General features: G+C 32.5%; 3 protein-coding genes across 3 annotated transcripts; 1 reads left to right on the forward strand and 2 right to left on the reverse strand.

Moving 5' to 3' along the window:
- Positions 1-9,067: 9,067 nt before the first annotated feature.
- Positions 9,068-10,535, reverse strand: LOC123658197 (ras-related protein Rab-4B). The gene is made up of 4 exons (XM_045593640.1): positions 10,292-10,535; positions 10,135-10,215; positions 9,726-10,058; positions 9,068-9,627 (listed from the first exon to the last, which is right to left on the reverse strand). The coding sequence occupies exons 1-4, from the start codon at positions 10,311-10,313 to the stop codon at positions 9,413-9,415; spliced, it is 651 nt and encodes a 216-aa protein (XP_045449596.1). The 5' UTR covers positions 10,314-10,535; the 3' UTR covers positions 9,068-9,412.
- A 1,855-nt stretch (positions 10,536-12,390) lies between these two features.
- Positions 12,391-13,445, forward strand: LOC123658751. Its single transcript, XM_045594092.1, has 4 exons — positions 12,391-12,537; positions 12,613-12,643; positions 12,987-13,250; positions 13,331-13,445. Exons 1-4 carry the CDS (start codon positions 12,520-12,522, stop codon positions 13,354-13,356), a joined length of 339 nt encoding a protein of 112 aa, XP_045450048.1. The 5' UTR covers positions 12,391-12,519; the 3' UTR covers positions 13,357-13,445.
- On the reverse strand, positions 13,420-15,811 carry LOC123658713 (dihydroorotate dehydrogenase (quinone), mitochondrial). Its single transcript, XM_045594060.1, has 5 exons — positions 15,788-15,811; positions 15,503-15,712; positions 14,782-15,176; positions 14,367-14,704; positions 13,420-13,666 (listed from the first exon to the last, which is right to left on the reverse strand). Exons 1-5 carry the CDS (start codon positions 15,809-15,811, stop codon positions 13,455-13,457), a joined length of 1,179 nt encoding a protein of 392 aa, XP_045450016.1. The 3' UTR covers positions 13,420-13,454.
- Positions 15,812-17,098: the final 1,287 nt, after the last annotated feature.

Raw genomic sequence — 17,098 nt, forward strand, 5'->3', positions numbered from 1 at the left:
ACTTAAGACAAAAAAACTTGAAAACTTAATTTGAAAAATAATTAAATTCGGTAGTATAATTTAGGAAGCTTAATACTTCGTACTTTACGTGTTCTATTTCAACATGCACTTAAATGTGCACACTTCCAATGGTACACATTTATATTAAATTATGACTAATGAAATAAACAGATCTTAGTGTCCGTTTACCCGGCGCATTACACTTCGTCGCGTAGGTACGAGTACGTCTCAACTGAATAATTTTATGAAAATTTTTACTAGTTTTTATATTATATTATACCTAAATGTAGACGTTTCTACAATTTAAATATTGGTCATGTAATATAAGAATCTACATTTTTATCAAATTATTAAAAAAATATGATATGATTATCTGATCTGCCTACGTCGGGCTTTTGTAGACAGATTTTATAAATTTATGTAACACGTGGTTCAATAAGTCCCGAGACTAAGTACTAAAAAAAGGTCTTTTTTATAAAATTAATTTGTATTCATCAACATAGTCTCCTCCAAGAGCGATACAGTCCCTCCAACGCTTTTCTAACTTTTCTATCCTATGTGTGTAGAATGATTTGTCTTTGGCTTCAAAATAAGCCTCCGTTGCTGCGATAACTTCACTATTTGAGTCAAATTTCTTACCCTGAAGCATTTTTTGAGGTCTGCAAACAGCCAGTAATCGCTGGGGGCCAAGTCTGGCGAATAAGGGGGATGAGGAAGCAATTCGAAGCCCAATTCGTTAATTTTGGCCATCGTTCTCACGGACTTGTGACAAGGCGCGTTGTCCTGGTGAAACACCACTTTCTTTTTGTTCATGTGAGGCTGTTTATCCGCAATTTCGTACTTCAATCGCTCCAATAAGCATATGTAATAGTCACTATTTATATTTTGCCCCTTTTCAAGGTAGTCGATGAAAAGTATTCCATGCGCATCCCAAAATATAGACGCCATAACCTTACCGGCCGATTTCTGAGTCTTTGGACGGTTCGGGCGGCTTTAACCAGCCGCTCTCCACTCCGCTGCCTGCCGATTGGATTCCGGAGTGAAATGGTATATCCAAGTTTCATCCATTGTTACACACCGACGTAAAAAATCCTTTTTATTATGATTCATCAGCGCCAAACATCGCTCTGAATCATTGATACGTTGTTCCTTTTGATTAGTTGTAAGCAAACGCGGCACCCACTTAGAAAAAAGCTTTTTCATGGCCAAATTTTTATGTAAAATAGTGAAAACACTACCAATCGAAATCTTCACTATCTCGGCTATCTCTCGCACTTTTACCTTCCGATCTTCCAATACGATTTTGAGGACTTGGTTAATATTTTGTTGAGTCACTGCTTCATTTGGACGGCCTGAGCGTTCCCCATCATTGGTGTCCATGCGACCGCGTTTGAAGTCGGCATACCACCGACAAATGGTTGCTTTAGAGGGAGCTGATCCTGCATAACATTTTATAAGCCATTGCTGTGCTTCAACGGTATTTTTTCCCATTAAAAAACAATGTTTTATCAACACGCGAAACTCGTTTTTTTGCATTGTATCGAAATTACAACCGTAGCGTCACTTAAATGTTTCAAAATCAATAATTTTATTGTTCCATTTTTAAAAATTTGACACATATTCTTGTATTGATAGCCAGTACTTTTTAAAAATCAAAAGAGTTTTTAATATATGCGCCATTTCCAGGTTAGTCTCGGGACTTATTGAACGATCTAGTACTCGACTGTAACTGGGAAATGCTTATTACATCTTTAGAAGAATGGGTACATTTACAGCGGAAGATATGCTTTATTGAATTTAAAGAGCAAACAAAATAGATTTACTTCTGAACGTACAATTTTCATCCAATATTTAAATCGTTCGAGACATCAATTCGATATTTGTGTGATATGTCCGTTTCCATATTACATAATATGTGTATAATATTTTTAATCAACCAAAATCGCAAGCTGATTGTATTACTTGAAATTGAAAATATGTGTATTGATAGCAACGATATCACGATATTTTTATATATTTCATAATTAAATGTGGAACAACAGGCACGACTCCATCGCACACAGTAAAGTATTTAACAAATGTAGCAATATCATGAATCTCGGTAGAAACGCTGACCTTCCGCCACATTAAATTCGTTATTTCGATCATTCCATTAAAACGAGCGTCAATACACATTGATTAATATCATAGATCATAAAAGGTATAAATTAAATTGTATTTAATTATTGTAAAATGATGTAGTTTCATACGTCGTAAATAAAGATCTATGGGCATTGGTGCGGAATACAAGCGTTATAAAGCGACAAAAATTTTGAAAAACTCGCGTCGCATATCCTCTATTAGTAATACAAAACTGCCTTTTTCGCTTCGGATCCTCGCCAATGTGAACAGTGCATAAGCTACTATTCATTTCAAGTTAATTCAATTACTAAAATTTATCCGTGTAAAATATATAGTGATTGAATTCAACTCATTATGATTTAAATGTGTTTTTATTATTTTACTGTGATAGAACTAGGACTTATGTAAAAAAAATATTTAATGTTTTGGTTTTATTAATTATTCTGTAGATATATCTATTAAGTTAGTAAGTTTACTAGGAATTACAACAAGATATTTCGAAATGCAATCAAACAGAAAAAGTAACAATAATTTAGATTTATTACTTATTTAATCGTGTGGATAGTATGTGAATAAGGAGTAAGACAAGTGCTAACACGACTCTAGGTCATAAGTATGACTTACATCACACCATGTTATAGTTCCTAGTTACAATTAGGTGCATTTTATTTTTAGAACTGTTTGTCATTAATTTTATATAAAAAAGGTTTATTACACAATTATATTTAACAATAATGTTATGGTAATTATTTGCCTATTTACATTTTAATTTATTATCAAGCACAAAAAAAAAATCAAGATACCGCAACTATTTAGTTACTGAATTAAATATTTTAATGAAATCATAAAGTATGTAGAAAGTTGCACTGTTTAAATTATCCTTCTGGGTGTGTTGCTTACGTATGTTTTAATTCCGAATAAGAATACTTACCTCTTTTAATATAAATTGTAAAAGTGGTGTTACTATAACTTAAGAATACAAATAATCAAATCGATATCTAGATTTTGCTCTCGTTTTGCTCAAAGTTGTGAAATTGTTTCGTGTCACCAATGCCTAATCTTTTGAAATTAATTTATTTGTTCAATCTACATATTATGTTCGGCAAGTGTTACATTCCAAATAATACGTAACAGGATATTAACATGAACATGCTTTTACAAAAACGAAAACATAATTTTATGATTTTTATGTTGATTATTTTAGTGTTCAAAAGAAAAATTTCAATAATATTTTACGAAATGGAGCAAACAAATTATAATATAAACAAAGTGATGTTAATAAAATAAGCTAGCTCTTATTCTGTAAAAGCTGTTAACAAAGTTATTTCAAAAATAAATTTGTGTAAAAAATCAATTAGTTTCATTTTCTCAAACTTTGAATCTTATTAGGCGATGAATTTTATGAGAATGCAGTATTTTATAGAAAGACCGTAAGATATAATGAGATATAATTCTTACATAACTTTCTATGTACTGTTGTACTTTGTGTCACTTCATCTTATTATTTTTTCTTACAGAATAAATATAACAAAGGTTTCTATCTTTAGCATATCCCTAGAAGTGGTAATATTTACGTTTCGTTGTTCTTTAAGCCACTAATAACATTCACGGGGTTAATTTTATGTATTGTGCTTTAGACCACACGAATGAAGTAAATTCTTTTTAACTCGATCACACTTTTCGTAACGCTCTCGTCACGCATTCACTAGCTTACTCCCCAAGTCAAGCGTGCGTAAATTGTTCATTTTAATTGTATTTTTACTAGGAAAGTTTTAGGGTAGTTCTGATTTATTTCATTCCATCATAGATAAAGTAAAAAATATAGATAACGCACCTAGAACAGAAAAGTGAAGCCACTTTTTTAAAGATGTGTGAGTGAGTGAAGTGTTGACACTTTTTAAAAAAAGTCCCTAAAATTTTTATTAAACAATTAATTTAATATAGGTAAAATGGGTATGTGGAAATAAAAACCTGTTTATAGTTATAAATATATTTACTCCTTTTTTCGATTCAAATTGTTACATAAATCTATTGTAGCCGTGTTTTGATTTATTTAATTATATAAATCTGTGTCAATGAAAACTTGCGTTTTTAAGTAATTGATGATTCCTCTGAGGGGCAAGTTCCTGCTTTAAAGACGTCTAACTCTTTGCTGTAATAATTTGATTTTATTTTTACATTTTTTTTTTAAAATTAAGTTCCTGTTTTTTTAACTTTTCTCTTAGTTTATGTTTTCTAGGTGTATCAAAGATTGAATCTTGGTTAAGGACTGATTTAGACTCATCCGGTAGGTCCTAGAACAAAAAATATAACATTAAATTACGTAGTAGTAAGTAGCAGTATGTACTTGATGGTACTCTGCGAAGTCCACGTTTTGTACTGTACATGTCAGCTTTATCAAAATGGTTTGAACAAACCAACTAGATGAGGATGGCTGTCATTGTACTTCATTTCGGCTCAGTCGTAAAGCATAATCATTCAAAGCATTCATCTCCTATTAAAATATTCGTTGGAAACCTAAAACCATGATATTTAGTAGTAAAATATGAGTAGTTAATTTACAAATTTAAACAGAAAAAAAACGAGTTAAAAATTCATATTTAACTTGACTTCAATTTAGGAAAAACATAAAAATCACACGATAAAAAAAAAAACAATAATGTTGTCCACTTTCTACTTAATTATTTTTCTATGATTGCCTACAATTTACTTACCCGCATTTTGGGCTAATGGAAATAAAAATTACTGGTAACACTCCCTCGGTACGTCATTTCGGGACATCGAAATTATAAGTTCCGAATAACCTCAATATTATTTTGGAATAACAAGAAATATAAAGTTTTGTATGTACTTACGTGTGAAACGATATTTCTTCAGACTTTTTATTCACTTTGGTATTGTTTCTGCACCATTTAATTACATAAGAACGGCATTTTATAGGCAAAGTTACTGTACGAGGCCCCGTGAGATACTAACGAAAATGAGCGTAGTTTGATGCATATGTGTGCGTGAGCGCGTGTGTTTACTTGAAGGAGCCGAGTTTTGTGGCTTCAGTAACAACAAAGGCCGCGCATTATCTACTTTTTTTTACTTGATCTATGCATTCCATACGTATTTTGAGGCGCTGAATCCCAATCTGAGGTTTGCGGACAAAATTTCGTGTCGCAACATTGAAAAATTCACTAAAAAAAGCAAAAAAAAAATCTAAAAATTATTAGAATGCTGTTATTTGATAAATTTCTCCTAGTTTACTGCCCAAGTAATTAAAAATAAAAAAAGATCGAAATTATTAAAATTTAGTATCAAGCTGTGTGGCTACGGCAGTAAAGAATATAGCCACCCCCTCTTCCCGTAGCTGTCGTATGAGGCGACTAAGGAATAACACAGTTCCACTACCACCTTGGAACTTATAAAGGCGACCGATGGCGGGATAACCATCCAAACTCTGGCTTTCAAATACACAGGCCGAAGACGGACAGCAGCGTCTTCGGTGTGACAAATCCAGCCCTGCGGTAACAAGCAGGCGGGCGCCTGCCCAGCGTGGTGACTATGGGCAACACACATGAATTCACGCTATTTTTGATGCGAACTTGTGAAGGCCTATGTCCAGCAGTGGACTGCGATAGGCTAAAGTGGAATAAAATAAGCAATAATACAGTAACTACTATCTACTATGCTAATATTTCCGCGTGTAGCCATATAAATGCATTATAAATTCTTGTAAAACAAAAATAATTGATATGAATACGAAGTAAGTTAAAAATTTGCCTCTCAAGAGCAAATTACGTAAATTACAAAATCCCGAAAAAATACTCAAACAAAATAGACTGGAATTGTTTGGAGTTAAACTTAATTTGAGCTATTGTGTTTTATAAAAATGTATTTAAAGAATCTGTCTAAAAACAATAGATACCACGCTATACGTGGGGCGCACTAAAAGTTTCCGGAATGAATAAGAAAAAATACTATTAAAGGTCACAAATGAATTTGTTTCTCAAAATATTCTCCCTTTGCGTTAATGCATTTTTTTCATACGATTAAACCAATTTTGAAAACATTTGTGCCACTCCTCCGCGGTGACCTTATAAACGTGTTTTTCATACTCTTCGACGGCCTCTTCTGGTGATGAAAATCGTTGACCGCGTAATTGGTTCCTAATTTTTGGGAACAGAGAACTCACTCACTCACAAGGTGCCAGGTCGGGACTGTATGCAGGATGGCTTATAAGTTCTACGTTTTTCACCTTCAAATATTCGTTTGTCTGTCTGGCCGTGTGGGAGCTAGCATTGTCGTGATGCAAGATCATACGGTTATTTTTACGCAGTTCGTCAATAACTTCCGGCAAATAAATGGTCATGTATCAGTCACTATTCACAGCACGACCATTCTCTAAAGCAACAGTAGCCACGGGTCCAGTTTTATTAAAAAAAGAAGCAATCATCCGCTTAGATGCACTTTTCACGCGAGCCGCTTTGGTTGGTTTCGGCTTACCTTGAAAGACCCATACGCTCGATTGCTGCTTTGTTTTGGGATCGTAGCAATAAATCCATGTTTCGTCACCTGTTACTATGTCCCACACCAAATTTGACGCCCCTTAGTTGAATCTGGTAAGCATAGCAACCAAGTGACGCGGTCCGAGCATAGCTTTCTCACGCCCAAATATTTGTGTAGGATTGATTGTATTTGACTCATGCCTATGTCTAAAGATGCCCGAATCTCATGATAGGTCACATGCCTGTCTGTTTCGATCATACGGTGCACTGGTGCACAGCCTTAATGTTTTTGTCTTTCACAGCGGTGGATGGGCGACCATCGCGAGATTCGTCACTAAGATTGGCACGACCACGCTTGAATTCCGCAAACCAGCTATAAATAGTCGTTTGACATGGTGCTTCATCGCCAAAACCAGATTGAAGCCGAGCGAGGCTCTGCTGAACTGTCAAATTACACTTGAAATCGTCGAAAATCATAGAAATATTTTTAAAATGGCGCCACAATGTAAAAACAATTGACAGTCAGTTAAAACAAAGTGCATTCTACAGCTAAAGAGTTCCATTTTCAAATGTTGTAATTACTTTTTAAATATTTTTTATGTAACTGGCCAGTTCCGAAAACTTTTAGTGCGCCCTATGTAGCTATCTATAACAAAAAATAATTATGCTTATCGGCACGGACACTGTTCTTTAACTTTACTTCAATGTTTAATGGATATTTTTAATGTCGACTATTTATTTTGTTTTTGAAGTGAACAAAAATATTTTCTGTTGGCGATACCTCTTATATAATGGGCAAAGCCATCCACAATGTTGCCGAGCGTCCAATATCCGAACCGATGATACTGAATCAGATCAGTTAGCAAAGATTTGCCGTCATGTAGTCCTAATGCTTATAAATAGACAAATTTCCAATGTACCTAGGTATTCACCGGTACAGCAGTGCAGAATTAGACAATGTTATGAAGCATTTGAATTAGAAAACTATTCTTACTTAATAGAGATTCATGTTAAAGTTAGCAATGATATAAATCACATCGATTTCAACATCTCTACAAAGACTGATGACTGGTCTTGACGTGTCATGCAGAAAATTTGGTTTCAAGATCAGCGTGAATAAAACCGAAGTGATATCTGTTAGAGCACAACCAAACAATTCAGTCCAAATATGTCTCGGTCAGGATGTTCTGAAAAATGTGGAGAAGTTTATGTACTTGGGAAGTACCATAACGTCTCAATGTGACTTTAATCCTAAAATCAACGCTAGGATTGGTGCAGCTTCTGCAACCTTGGGCAAACTTGACCCAAAGTTTTCTGGTCGCATGATGTTAAGTTAGCAACTAAGATCTCGGAGCATATGGCCATAGTAATACCGAACCTCCTCTACTCGTCAGAAACATGGTGTCTATCTGCCTTGATAGATTCCACATGCAGTGCCTTCGTTACATCATGAACATCCACTGGTCTGACCACATGAGAAACACAGAGGTTTTACGCCGTGCTAACATGGACGGAAAAGAGGCATACAGTATGCGAAGACAATTACGTTGGAGCGGGCACATCTTCCGCGCATGCCGAAAACAAGGGTTGCGAAACGCATCTTTTACTGCGAGCTTCAAAAGAGCAAGCGCCTGCAAGCTTCTGCGGTATAAGGACATTTTGAAGAGGCACATGAAAGTTGCGAGCTGGATCACTTGCAGTGGGATTCGCAGGCTGAATATCGCCTAAAATGGAGGCAGCTGATCAAGCAAAGCGTAACCTCCTTGGAAGACATAAGGAAAATTGACCTTGATACCAAACGAGACGAGATAAAAGCCCGACCATCTGCGGCTATTAACTATAATTACAGCGGCGGTGTCCTGACGTGCCCCACGTGCGATCGTACGTTTCGTGCAAAGATTGGCTACATCAGCCATATCCGGGCGCACGAGAGGGCGGAGCAGAGAGGTGCCTGCAGCTGAGCCATGCTGTATCGCTGTGGTCGCTGTAGCCGAAATCGGCTGGGACCATCATCATCATCATCACAGTTTTTATTTGTCAATTATGTAAAAAAAATGAAACATTTTAATGTTAGTTGCTACTAAGCTGCTACATACACTAAAATATTACACTATTTTTTGAAGATCTTGTGTTTCAATTACACTTTTTGATGTTAATTAATAATGTATCAATGCTAAATATGCTGCAATTAGTTGACATTGACAACAATTGTTTGTTTTACACATAAAATAAACAAATATTTTAGTTACATTTGCAATGCATTTATTTACATACAATGACAAAAAACTAATTTAACAAAAACTTATCAATTTAACTTGGGGAGGCCTATGTCCAGCAGTGCACTGCAATAGGCTGAAGTGATAAGTGATATTATCAATATATGTATACTTTTTGTAGCACTGAAAATATATAGTTAGGTACTCTTCTTAAATAGCAAACAATAAAACAAAAAATACAACAAATTATTTGTTATTTTAAATATACAATATAATTTAGTAGTACTTATTTATACATTGGAACTGAAAAGAATACAAAATAATAAGTCTAGTAATCACATTTGCCAATAAAAACAAAAAAAATCTCACTTTCTAAAACTAAAATAGAGAGAAAAAAATATATTTTTACTTAATGACCTATGAGATACAATTGAATTTATAATTCAAAATCTTATTTTTTAATTTTACTTAACAGCTACATACTACAAATGAAGTAAAAATACATCACATTAAAAGATAAAGAGAATTATTAATTAAATTTAGCAATCCATTTTCTAATATCTATATAGAGATTACAAGCTGTTAAACATGGCAAGCACAATCTGATGGCGATCTTGCAGGTTTCTTTGGCGCTGTCAGTTTCTTCGATGTTCCTGTTCCATATTGTATTCCTGATCCTATTCTTTCCGGATCCAGTTCTCCAGTTTCTATTTTAGCTAGAATTGTTTTTGAACATTTCAAAAATGCTTCTTCAACGTTTTCTCCAGACTTTGCACTAGTCTCTAGAAACATTAATTCTGCGGACAAATAAAAATTATAAAAATACATCTGAAATAGGCAATAAAACCAAAAATGTCAATATAACCATGTTAAATATTTTTGTCACAAGATTTACCATTTTCTTGGGCAAATTGACTAGCTTCCGTGTAAGTTACTTCCCTTGATTCCTCTAAATCTTTTTTATTACCAACAAGTAGTATAACAATGTTGGGACTTGCTAATGTGCGAGCATCCCTCAGCCAGTTTGATAAGGCATTAAAGGAGTCGCGAGATGTAATATCATACACAAGCAGAGCTCCGGCAGCTCCTCTATAGTATGAACGTGTTACAGAACGGAATCGTTCTTGACCTGCTGTATCCCATATCTGAAGTTTCGTCGATTTGCCTCCAATATTAATTATCTTAGAACCAAATTCAACACCGATGGTATGACATCGATCTTCTTTAACTGAAATTAATGAAGTTTTTAATCACTTAATATTACTATGTATATTCTTAAACATAGGCTTCAATATAACACTTACATTTATTTCCTATAAAATTATTAAGGAGGCTCGATTTTCCTGTACCAGCACTTCCTATCACTAGGAATTTAAATAAATATTCTGAAACATTACAAACGTGTGAAAATAGAAACTGCAACGCTAAAAATATTTTAATGTAATCAATACATGTTTTTACCATACGATTCCGACATGTTCATAACAACTGATGTAAAAGTTTAAAGTTTTTTTTTGCTTTTAGGGTAAAAAAAAACAACTTTTTAGTGCGGTTAATGATTAATTTACTAATAACATAATAGATTCACCAATGTCAAAAATAAATGTCACATGAATGCTACATGAATGTTACAAAAAAAAAAGTCTCGAAATGACAAGAAGTTCATCATTACCTATATAAAAAAAGAAATATTCTGTCTCTTAAGCGAAGATTTTACAGAAGTTTATATAGCTCTTGATATATCTCACAGTGGCGTGACATGGTTGTCGGCTGCCCGGGGCGGAAAAAATTTTTGCCGCCCTCTTATTTTGGTATTTCAATTTAATGTATACTAAACATTGCATACATAAATTATTATAGAGAATGTTCGGCAAGAACAGTCATCATTATTTTACATTGTACAGGTTATATTTTAAATAAAGAAGTTTATAAAGCTGTCTCTTACACTCTGTATGCAATAAAAGTCATTCTCGCTGATTATTAGTCATAAACGGGGAATTCGTACAAGTACCTATAGACGTTGCCAGTCGCTACAAAATATCATTAAAAGAAAAGGTATTTCCCGACTTCGCCCAAAAATAAGTAATGAAAAATTCCGAGCTTCTTTCAATCGGTCCGAATTTGTAGTTTCGATAAAAATAATGGGTATAAAATTGTTCAAATATTTACTAAATATTTTTATTTTTTAACTGTTGTTAAATTTTGCCACCCCCTAAAATGTGCCGCCCGGGGCGCGCCGCACCTGCCGCCCCCACTACGCTACGCCACTGATAGCTCAGGATCATATTTTGTAATCATGGTAAAAATATCACAATGTCTACGGCACTTTGACATTATTAGATTAAGAATAATAAAAGTTTTTCCATGTCTTTATCCGTAACTTAAGACTAAAATTACTAAATGATTTTTTTTTCAAACCAGAAAAAAAAAGGTGTCTTAGATAACTTCAAAAATAAAATTATTATAATTTATAGGTCGATGTTTTTTATTGAGAGACATTTAGGAAAAACCTATTATAGGGGTCTTTTATAAGAGCCATAAAATTATGTTTATAATTTTTCTGACTCCCTGTCACGCTCACGTTTGTGCTTTAACTTTACTAAAAACTAGCGACTCACCCCGGCTTCGCACGGGTGCAAAAGTATCAGTGTTCCTCTACTATCTTATGTATGTAAACGTTCCTCTGGAATCACTATTTACCAAAGAAAACCGCATCAAAATCCGTTGCGTATTTTTAAAGATCTAAGTATACAGAATTACAGACAGCGGGAAGCGACTTTGTTTTAAAATATGTAGTGATAAGCCATCTAAGCTATAATAGAATCGCCATATTTTGTCTAGAAAGTCATTTTCCAAAGTAAGTTTCCCGTCTCGTGCCCCTTGGTAGGCGTTAAACATTGTGTGGAAAAAGACCTACATCTTAGTTTTTTTTTTTTATTAATCGATTCCTAGTATTATCAATTATCATATATCGTAATATTACATAGTTTTCTGTATTATAAAAATTATAAAGGTAATAGATTAATATTAACAAGTCATTGGGAAAATATTCAATTAAAATTACAGCTCTAAAATCTTAAAAATAACACAAAGAGAATATCTTTGATAGAAACAGAATTATTACTGTAAAATATTTACATCTATGTAACACTATTGGAATATAAGTAAAATCAAACGATAAGTCAATAAACAAAACTTTCACTCGTCATTAGGTTAAACAATAGAAGAACAAAACTATTATAACTGTTGTTTAATTTCATCATTTGAATAAAATAAAAAAGGACGCAAAAGGCCAAAATAGCCAAAATGTAATAAATTAAATAATTGTATGATCGATTATTGGTCACATCCTATACGAACGACGACCTTATGAATTTATATTATACTCTATGAAAGTCCCATTAAGTTGACATTTAAGATATAAACAAAATATTTGTAAACATTTAAACAACAAGCAATGTCAACAATATTTTCTATTAGAATACATTAAAAAAAAAAACAGTCAAGCTGGACTGTTTTTCTTTTTAATTAAAATTTAGTTGAGATTGATCGAACGCACCAAATAAAATGTTCATGACGTTACCAAAATAGATGTTCTATTATCAAGCGTCAAAACTGAAACGCAATTGAATATTGTCAGACTGCCTAAGTGACTATTATTTCAGAAATATAAACATATCTTTAGCAATATGTTTCGTTTACGACCTGTGCGTTTTTTTTTTTTTGTGATATATTGAAGACATTATTTTTCAACAGTTATATTAACATTTATATACTTCTAGGTTGCCAGTACCCTTCATGAAAACCTCAAATGTAAGACTTCGTCGGTTAGATGTTTCTGGGAATATGTTAACATGATGTTTAATAAGCCAGATCCTGATCGTATAAAAGCTCTAGGACCAGACAGAGCCTGTGCTGAATGGGTTCTTCGTAATGGAGGCAAAGTTGTTTGGGCAGATGGTCACAAGCTTGAAGACTATAATTTATTACCTCCTGATGACCAAAAAGTACCCAAAATATTAGCAATTGATGGGACTGAATCATCTATATCCCATTATGGTTTTCCTCATTTAAGTAAAATCCTTATTCTCATATTAGGACCCTATTTAACTTCCAGATTTTTATATATGATCTAATTTGATACTCATAATTTTAGGTGGTTGCACAAAATTAGAGAAAGTCATACTTCATAAGAACAAGTATATTGATGACAGAGCAATGAAAGGACTTGCATATGGACATGCAACACTCACATATGTGCAAGTTTCAGAATGCTTAAACGTCACAGATATGGGACTAAAAGAAATAAAGTCTTTAAAAAATTTGAAAACATTGGTACTGTTTAATTTATTTAGTGTAAACAATATTGAGGAAAGTAAGCAGTTCTTACAGTCAAATCTTCCTGATTGCAAAATATTAGGTAAAACCATCAAAATCTATAATCTATATTCATAAAAATCATTATGTAGTTTTTGTAATAGACGTTAACCTTTGTTTCAGGTCAAGAAAATAAAATAAATAGTTAAATAAGCAGATTTTTTTGTGACATATAACAAATTATTATTGGGAATGTTAAAAGAAAGATACAGTTATAAATATAATATTTAATTATCAACAGTTTTTGTTATTTGACACCTTTACCAACAGCTTCACTAACATCGCTGTAACCATCTTTAGTTAATAATTCTGCTAGTTCAGATTTAATCTTGGTAATAACGGGGGGACCATGGTAAATTAGAGCTGTGTATATTTGGACAACACTTGCCCCTGCTAGTATTTTTTCATATGCATCTTGACCAGTGAACACACCTCCTACACCTATAATGGGTATACTGCCTAGAAAGGAAATAGACATGTAAAAACACTGATAAAAATTTACCAATGGAATCTACTTAACTATCTTTTGAATTTTTCTCAGATAAGCCTAAAGATTTGAAGGATTGTCAAACTTCTAGGCAAAAGCCTATACAATAAAGCCAATAGTAGATTTTGTATATCAATATGTTGTAACAAAGAAAGGCATATAACTGAATGAGAATGTTTTCCCATTTTTGCGTATCAGCTTAACCTTAGGAGACTACTAGTTATAATGCGTTTGCTAATTATAAAAAAAAAACGACTTCTATTACATCGACAAGTAATACAACAAAAGTAAGTAGACAAAAAATAGTCAAATCAAAAAATGTTTGTGAGATCTCGATCAAGTTTAAACTAATTACAAGACAAGCACCAGCTTTTGATTAAATAAAGTACCATTGAAATCGATACACCCAGTAAAAAGTTATGAAGTATAATCCAACATATGTGGACGAAAAATAGTCAATTAGTATTAGAGATAACACAAAAATACTTGTCAGCTCTCGATTAAATATAGATGGGGCCATGTAACAACCACCTTTAGATTAAAAAAAAGAATCATTGAAGTCAGTTCACCCAGTTAGAAGTTTTGAGAAAACACACAAAAAATACAGTAAAATTGAGAACCTCCACCTTTTTTGAAGTTGTTTAAAAAATACAGTTATTTTATACATCATACCTTTAGTTAATTTGTACATAGTTCTTATCACTTCTGTAGATTTTTTTGTAAGAGGCTTGCCACTAAGACCACCCATTTCTGTTGAAAATTCTTGATTTATAAGCGAGGGCCTTTCAATTGTGGTGTTTGATATGATCAGACCATCTACCATTGTTTCTTTTTTTGTTATTACAGAGACAATATCTTTCATTTCTTCAAGGGTCAGATCTGATGCAATTTTTAAAAGTAGTGGAGGTCTATTACTACCTTCTAATGAATGTAAGGTTTTATTGACTCCTGCTAATAGTTCATGTAACTCATTTTTACTTTGTAGTGATCTTAGACCTGGAGTATTAGGACTGAAAAACAAAACGAACAGAAATTATGAAACAAATTAAAGATAATGAAACCTGAAGTTAAAAGTAATGTTAATTACCTGCTTATATTTATAACAAAATAGTCTGCTATATTGTAAAATTTCTTAATTCCTAAGCTATAATCGTGAACGGCATTTGTAGAAGTTTTGTTTTTGCCTAAATTAATTCCTAATAGTCCATTTTGTAGCAAAGCTTTGTCCACATTCTTAATCTTATTATACACTTCATTGTGTCCTTCACTATTAAAACCATATCTATTGATAACAGCATTATCTTCAGGAAGCCTAAACACTCGGGGCTTAGGATTGCCAGGTTGAGGTTCGGGTGTTACTGATCCAATTTCAACAACAGAGAATCCTATATTTCTTAACCCTTTAATAGCATCACCGTGCTTATCAAAGCCAGCGGCAATACCAATTGGATTACTCAGCTCATACTTTAAGAACTTAGTATTCTGTAACAATACAAAGAAATAAAATTATTTTATAATTTTACATTAGTAGTTTGTAGTAGTATGTACTTAGATAGACAACATTAAAAAATTTAGTGTCATACCAAATAAAATCTATACTAATATATAATAATATTATAAAGCTGAAGAGTTTGTTTTTTTTTTTTTTTTGCTTGAATATCAGGAACTATTGGTCTGATTTAAAAATTCTTTCAGTTTTAGATAGTCTATTTATCGAGGAAGGCTATAGGCGATTTTTTTTCAAACTAATGCGTGTGAAACCGTGGGCACAGCTAGTATTTTTATAAGTGCCTTTTTGAGATACTTACTAAAACTTTAGGGTCTTCAAACTTTTCTGGAGGAAATAGTCCGTACTTGATTGCTGATACACCAATTTTATGTGCCCATTCTGGATTGAGGTGCTGGCTCAATGGTTGTAGTACATTATTATAGTAACCATTAAAATCTTTCTTGTAATAAATAATTTGATAAGATAAGGATCCTCCCAATGTCAAGTAACATAATGATTTTATTTTTTTCTAAACAGAAAATAAGGTTATTTTTTATAATCACGAAAATTATTATACAAAGTTAGAATTTATAAGTTTACGAACCAAGTTATTCTGCTTTCGACTCATTGTAAGTTCTACGATACTTTTTATACGTTACTGATTCTAACTTTAATCAACTTTTTCATAAAAATAAAAAAGTGTACTATTAAAAATTAAATAAAATATAGTCAAGGAACGTATCTTTTTAAGACAAATGTAGCTGTCATCAACATTTTACGTCGCAATAGAAGTATAGAACATTGTAACTGTAACTTCTCATTATTCAATTGTAAAGTGGTACCTGATCAATCTCATTAATTCAAACAAGTCAAAATTTCAAACCTTTAATAATGTTATCAAAGAGCACCATAAGAGCACAGATTAGTATAAAAATAGCTTGTCCAAAGAGTATATAAAATTATAAAGGCTTATCCATGACTTCTCAAAGAGATATAATAGAAGATCCATTCCAAAATTTTCCATTCCAGTAGATGATTACACATAACACGTATAATAGTGTATCATGGAGCATAGAGATTATATATATTGCAGGATTTATAGCAAGGAAAGTGATTAAAGTAGTAAATTGTTTGATTTGTCAATCATTAATAATAGGCGTAAAAAAAATTTCTTGTGTTCAGTAATAAACAAAAAGGATAGAGAAAGATTGAGGAGGAAACCTTCTCACATGATTGAAAATTATTCAATCATGTGAGAAGGTTTTGAAGATGATTAAAGGCAAAAATATTAATTACAATTCTATGATTTCATATGTCGCTAATTATTTAAATTATGACACATTTGATTCGCAAAATAGAGATCATGATTATAATCACTGGCATTTATTAATTAGAATTATTATTAAGTTTTACGTAGATTTAAGGTGTCAGCTTTATAATATACGATGCAAAAAAACTAACAACCGAACGATTTTTTTTTTAAATTGTCTTATTTAAAAATAATAATTCGTAAATTCTTTTTGGTTTCATTTATATTTTTCAACTCCATCATATTTATAAATTACTAGCTGTCCCGACTTCTTACGTTGTTCTGTCTTAACTAGGTATGAGCTGGAATAAATAAATAATGACAACCTATATCTATAACTAAATTTAGACCTACAACAACACTTACAACCAATATCTACACCTTTTCCAATATTTCTCACCAAAGTGTTAATACAGACTTTCCCCGCAATTATTCCAAAATTTCTCATCGCTTAAACCTTCTTTGTACTGATACGATTATTTTATGACCAATATACGATTATTTTATAGCCAAACCGGTCCAGCCGTTCTCGATTTTAGCCAGACATTGAATTGCAATCCATTTTTTTAAATAAGATAATCCGTCTTGTAATTTTATAATCTATAC

The sequence above is a fragment of the Melitaea cinxia genome, chromosome 12, assembly GCF_905220565.1.
Source record: "Melitaea cinxia chromosome 12, ilMelCinx1.1, whole genome shotgun sequence".
NCBI classification, from domain to species: Eukaryota; Metazoa; Arthropoda; class Insecta; order Lepidoptera; family Nymphalidae; genus Melitaea; species Melitaea cinxia.

Excerpts from the sequence above, each read along its gene's own strand:
- LOC123658197 (XM_045593640.1), bottom strand. The coding sequence starts at position 10,313 with ATGAACATGTCGGAATCGTATG. Across the intron at positions 10,216-10,291 it reads GAACATGTCGGAATCGTATG|AATATTTATTTAAATTCCTA; the intron begins GTAAAAACATGT and ends GTAATGTTTCAG. Across the intron at positions 9,628-9,725 it reads TCAATTTGCCCAAGAAAATG|AATTAATGTTTCTAGAGACT; the intron begins GTAAATCTTGTG and ends ATTTGTCCGCAG.
- LOC123658751 (XM_045594092.1), top strand. Across the intron at positions 12,644-12,986 it reads CCTTCATGAAAACCTCAAAT|GTGGTTGCACAAAATTAGAG; the intron begins GTAAGACTTCGT and ends TCATAATTTTAG. Across the intron at positions 13,251-13,330 it reads TCCTGATTGCAAAATATTAG|GTCAAGAAAATAAAATAAAT; the intron begins GTAAAACCATCA and ends CCTTTGTTTCAG.
- LOC123658713 (XM_045594060.1), bottom strand. The coding sequence starts at position 15,811 with ATGAGTCGAAAGCAGAATAACTTG. Across the intron at positions 15,177-15,502 it reads TTGAAGACCCTAAAGTTTTA|AATACTAAGTTCTTAAAGTA; the intron begins GTAAGTATCTCA and ends GTATTGTTACAG. Across the intron at positions 14,705-14,781 it reads TTTGTTATAAATATAAGCAG|TCCTAATACTCCAGGTCTAA; the intron begins GTAATTAACATT and ends TTTGTTTTTCAG.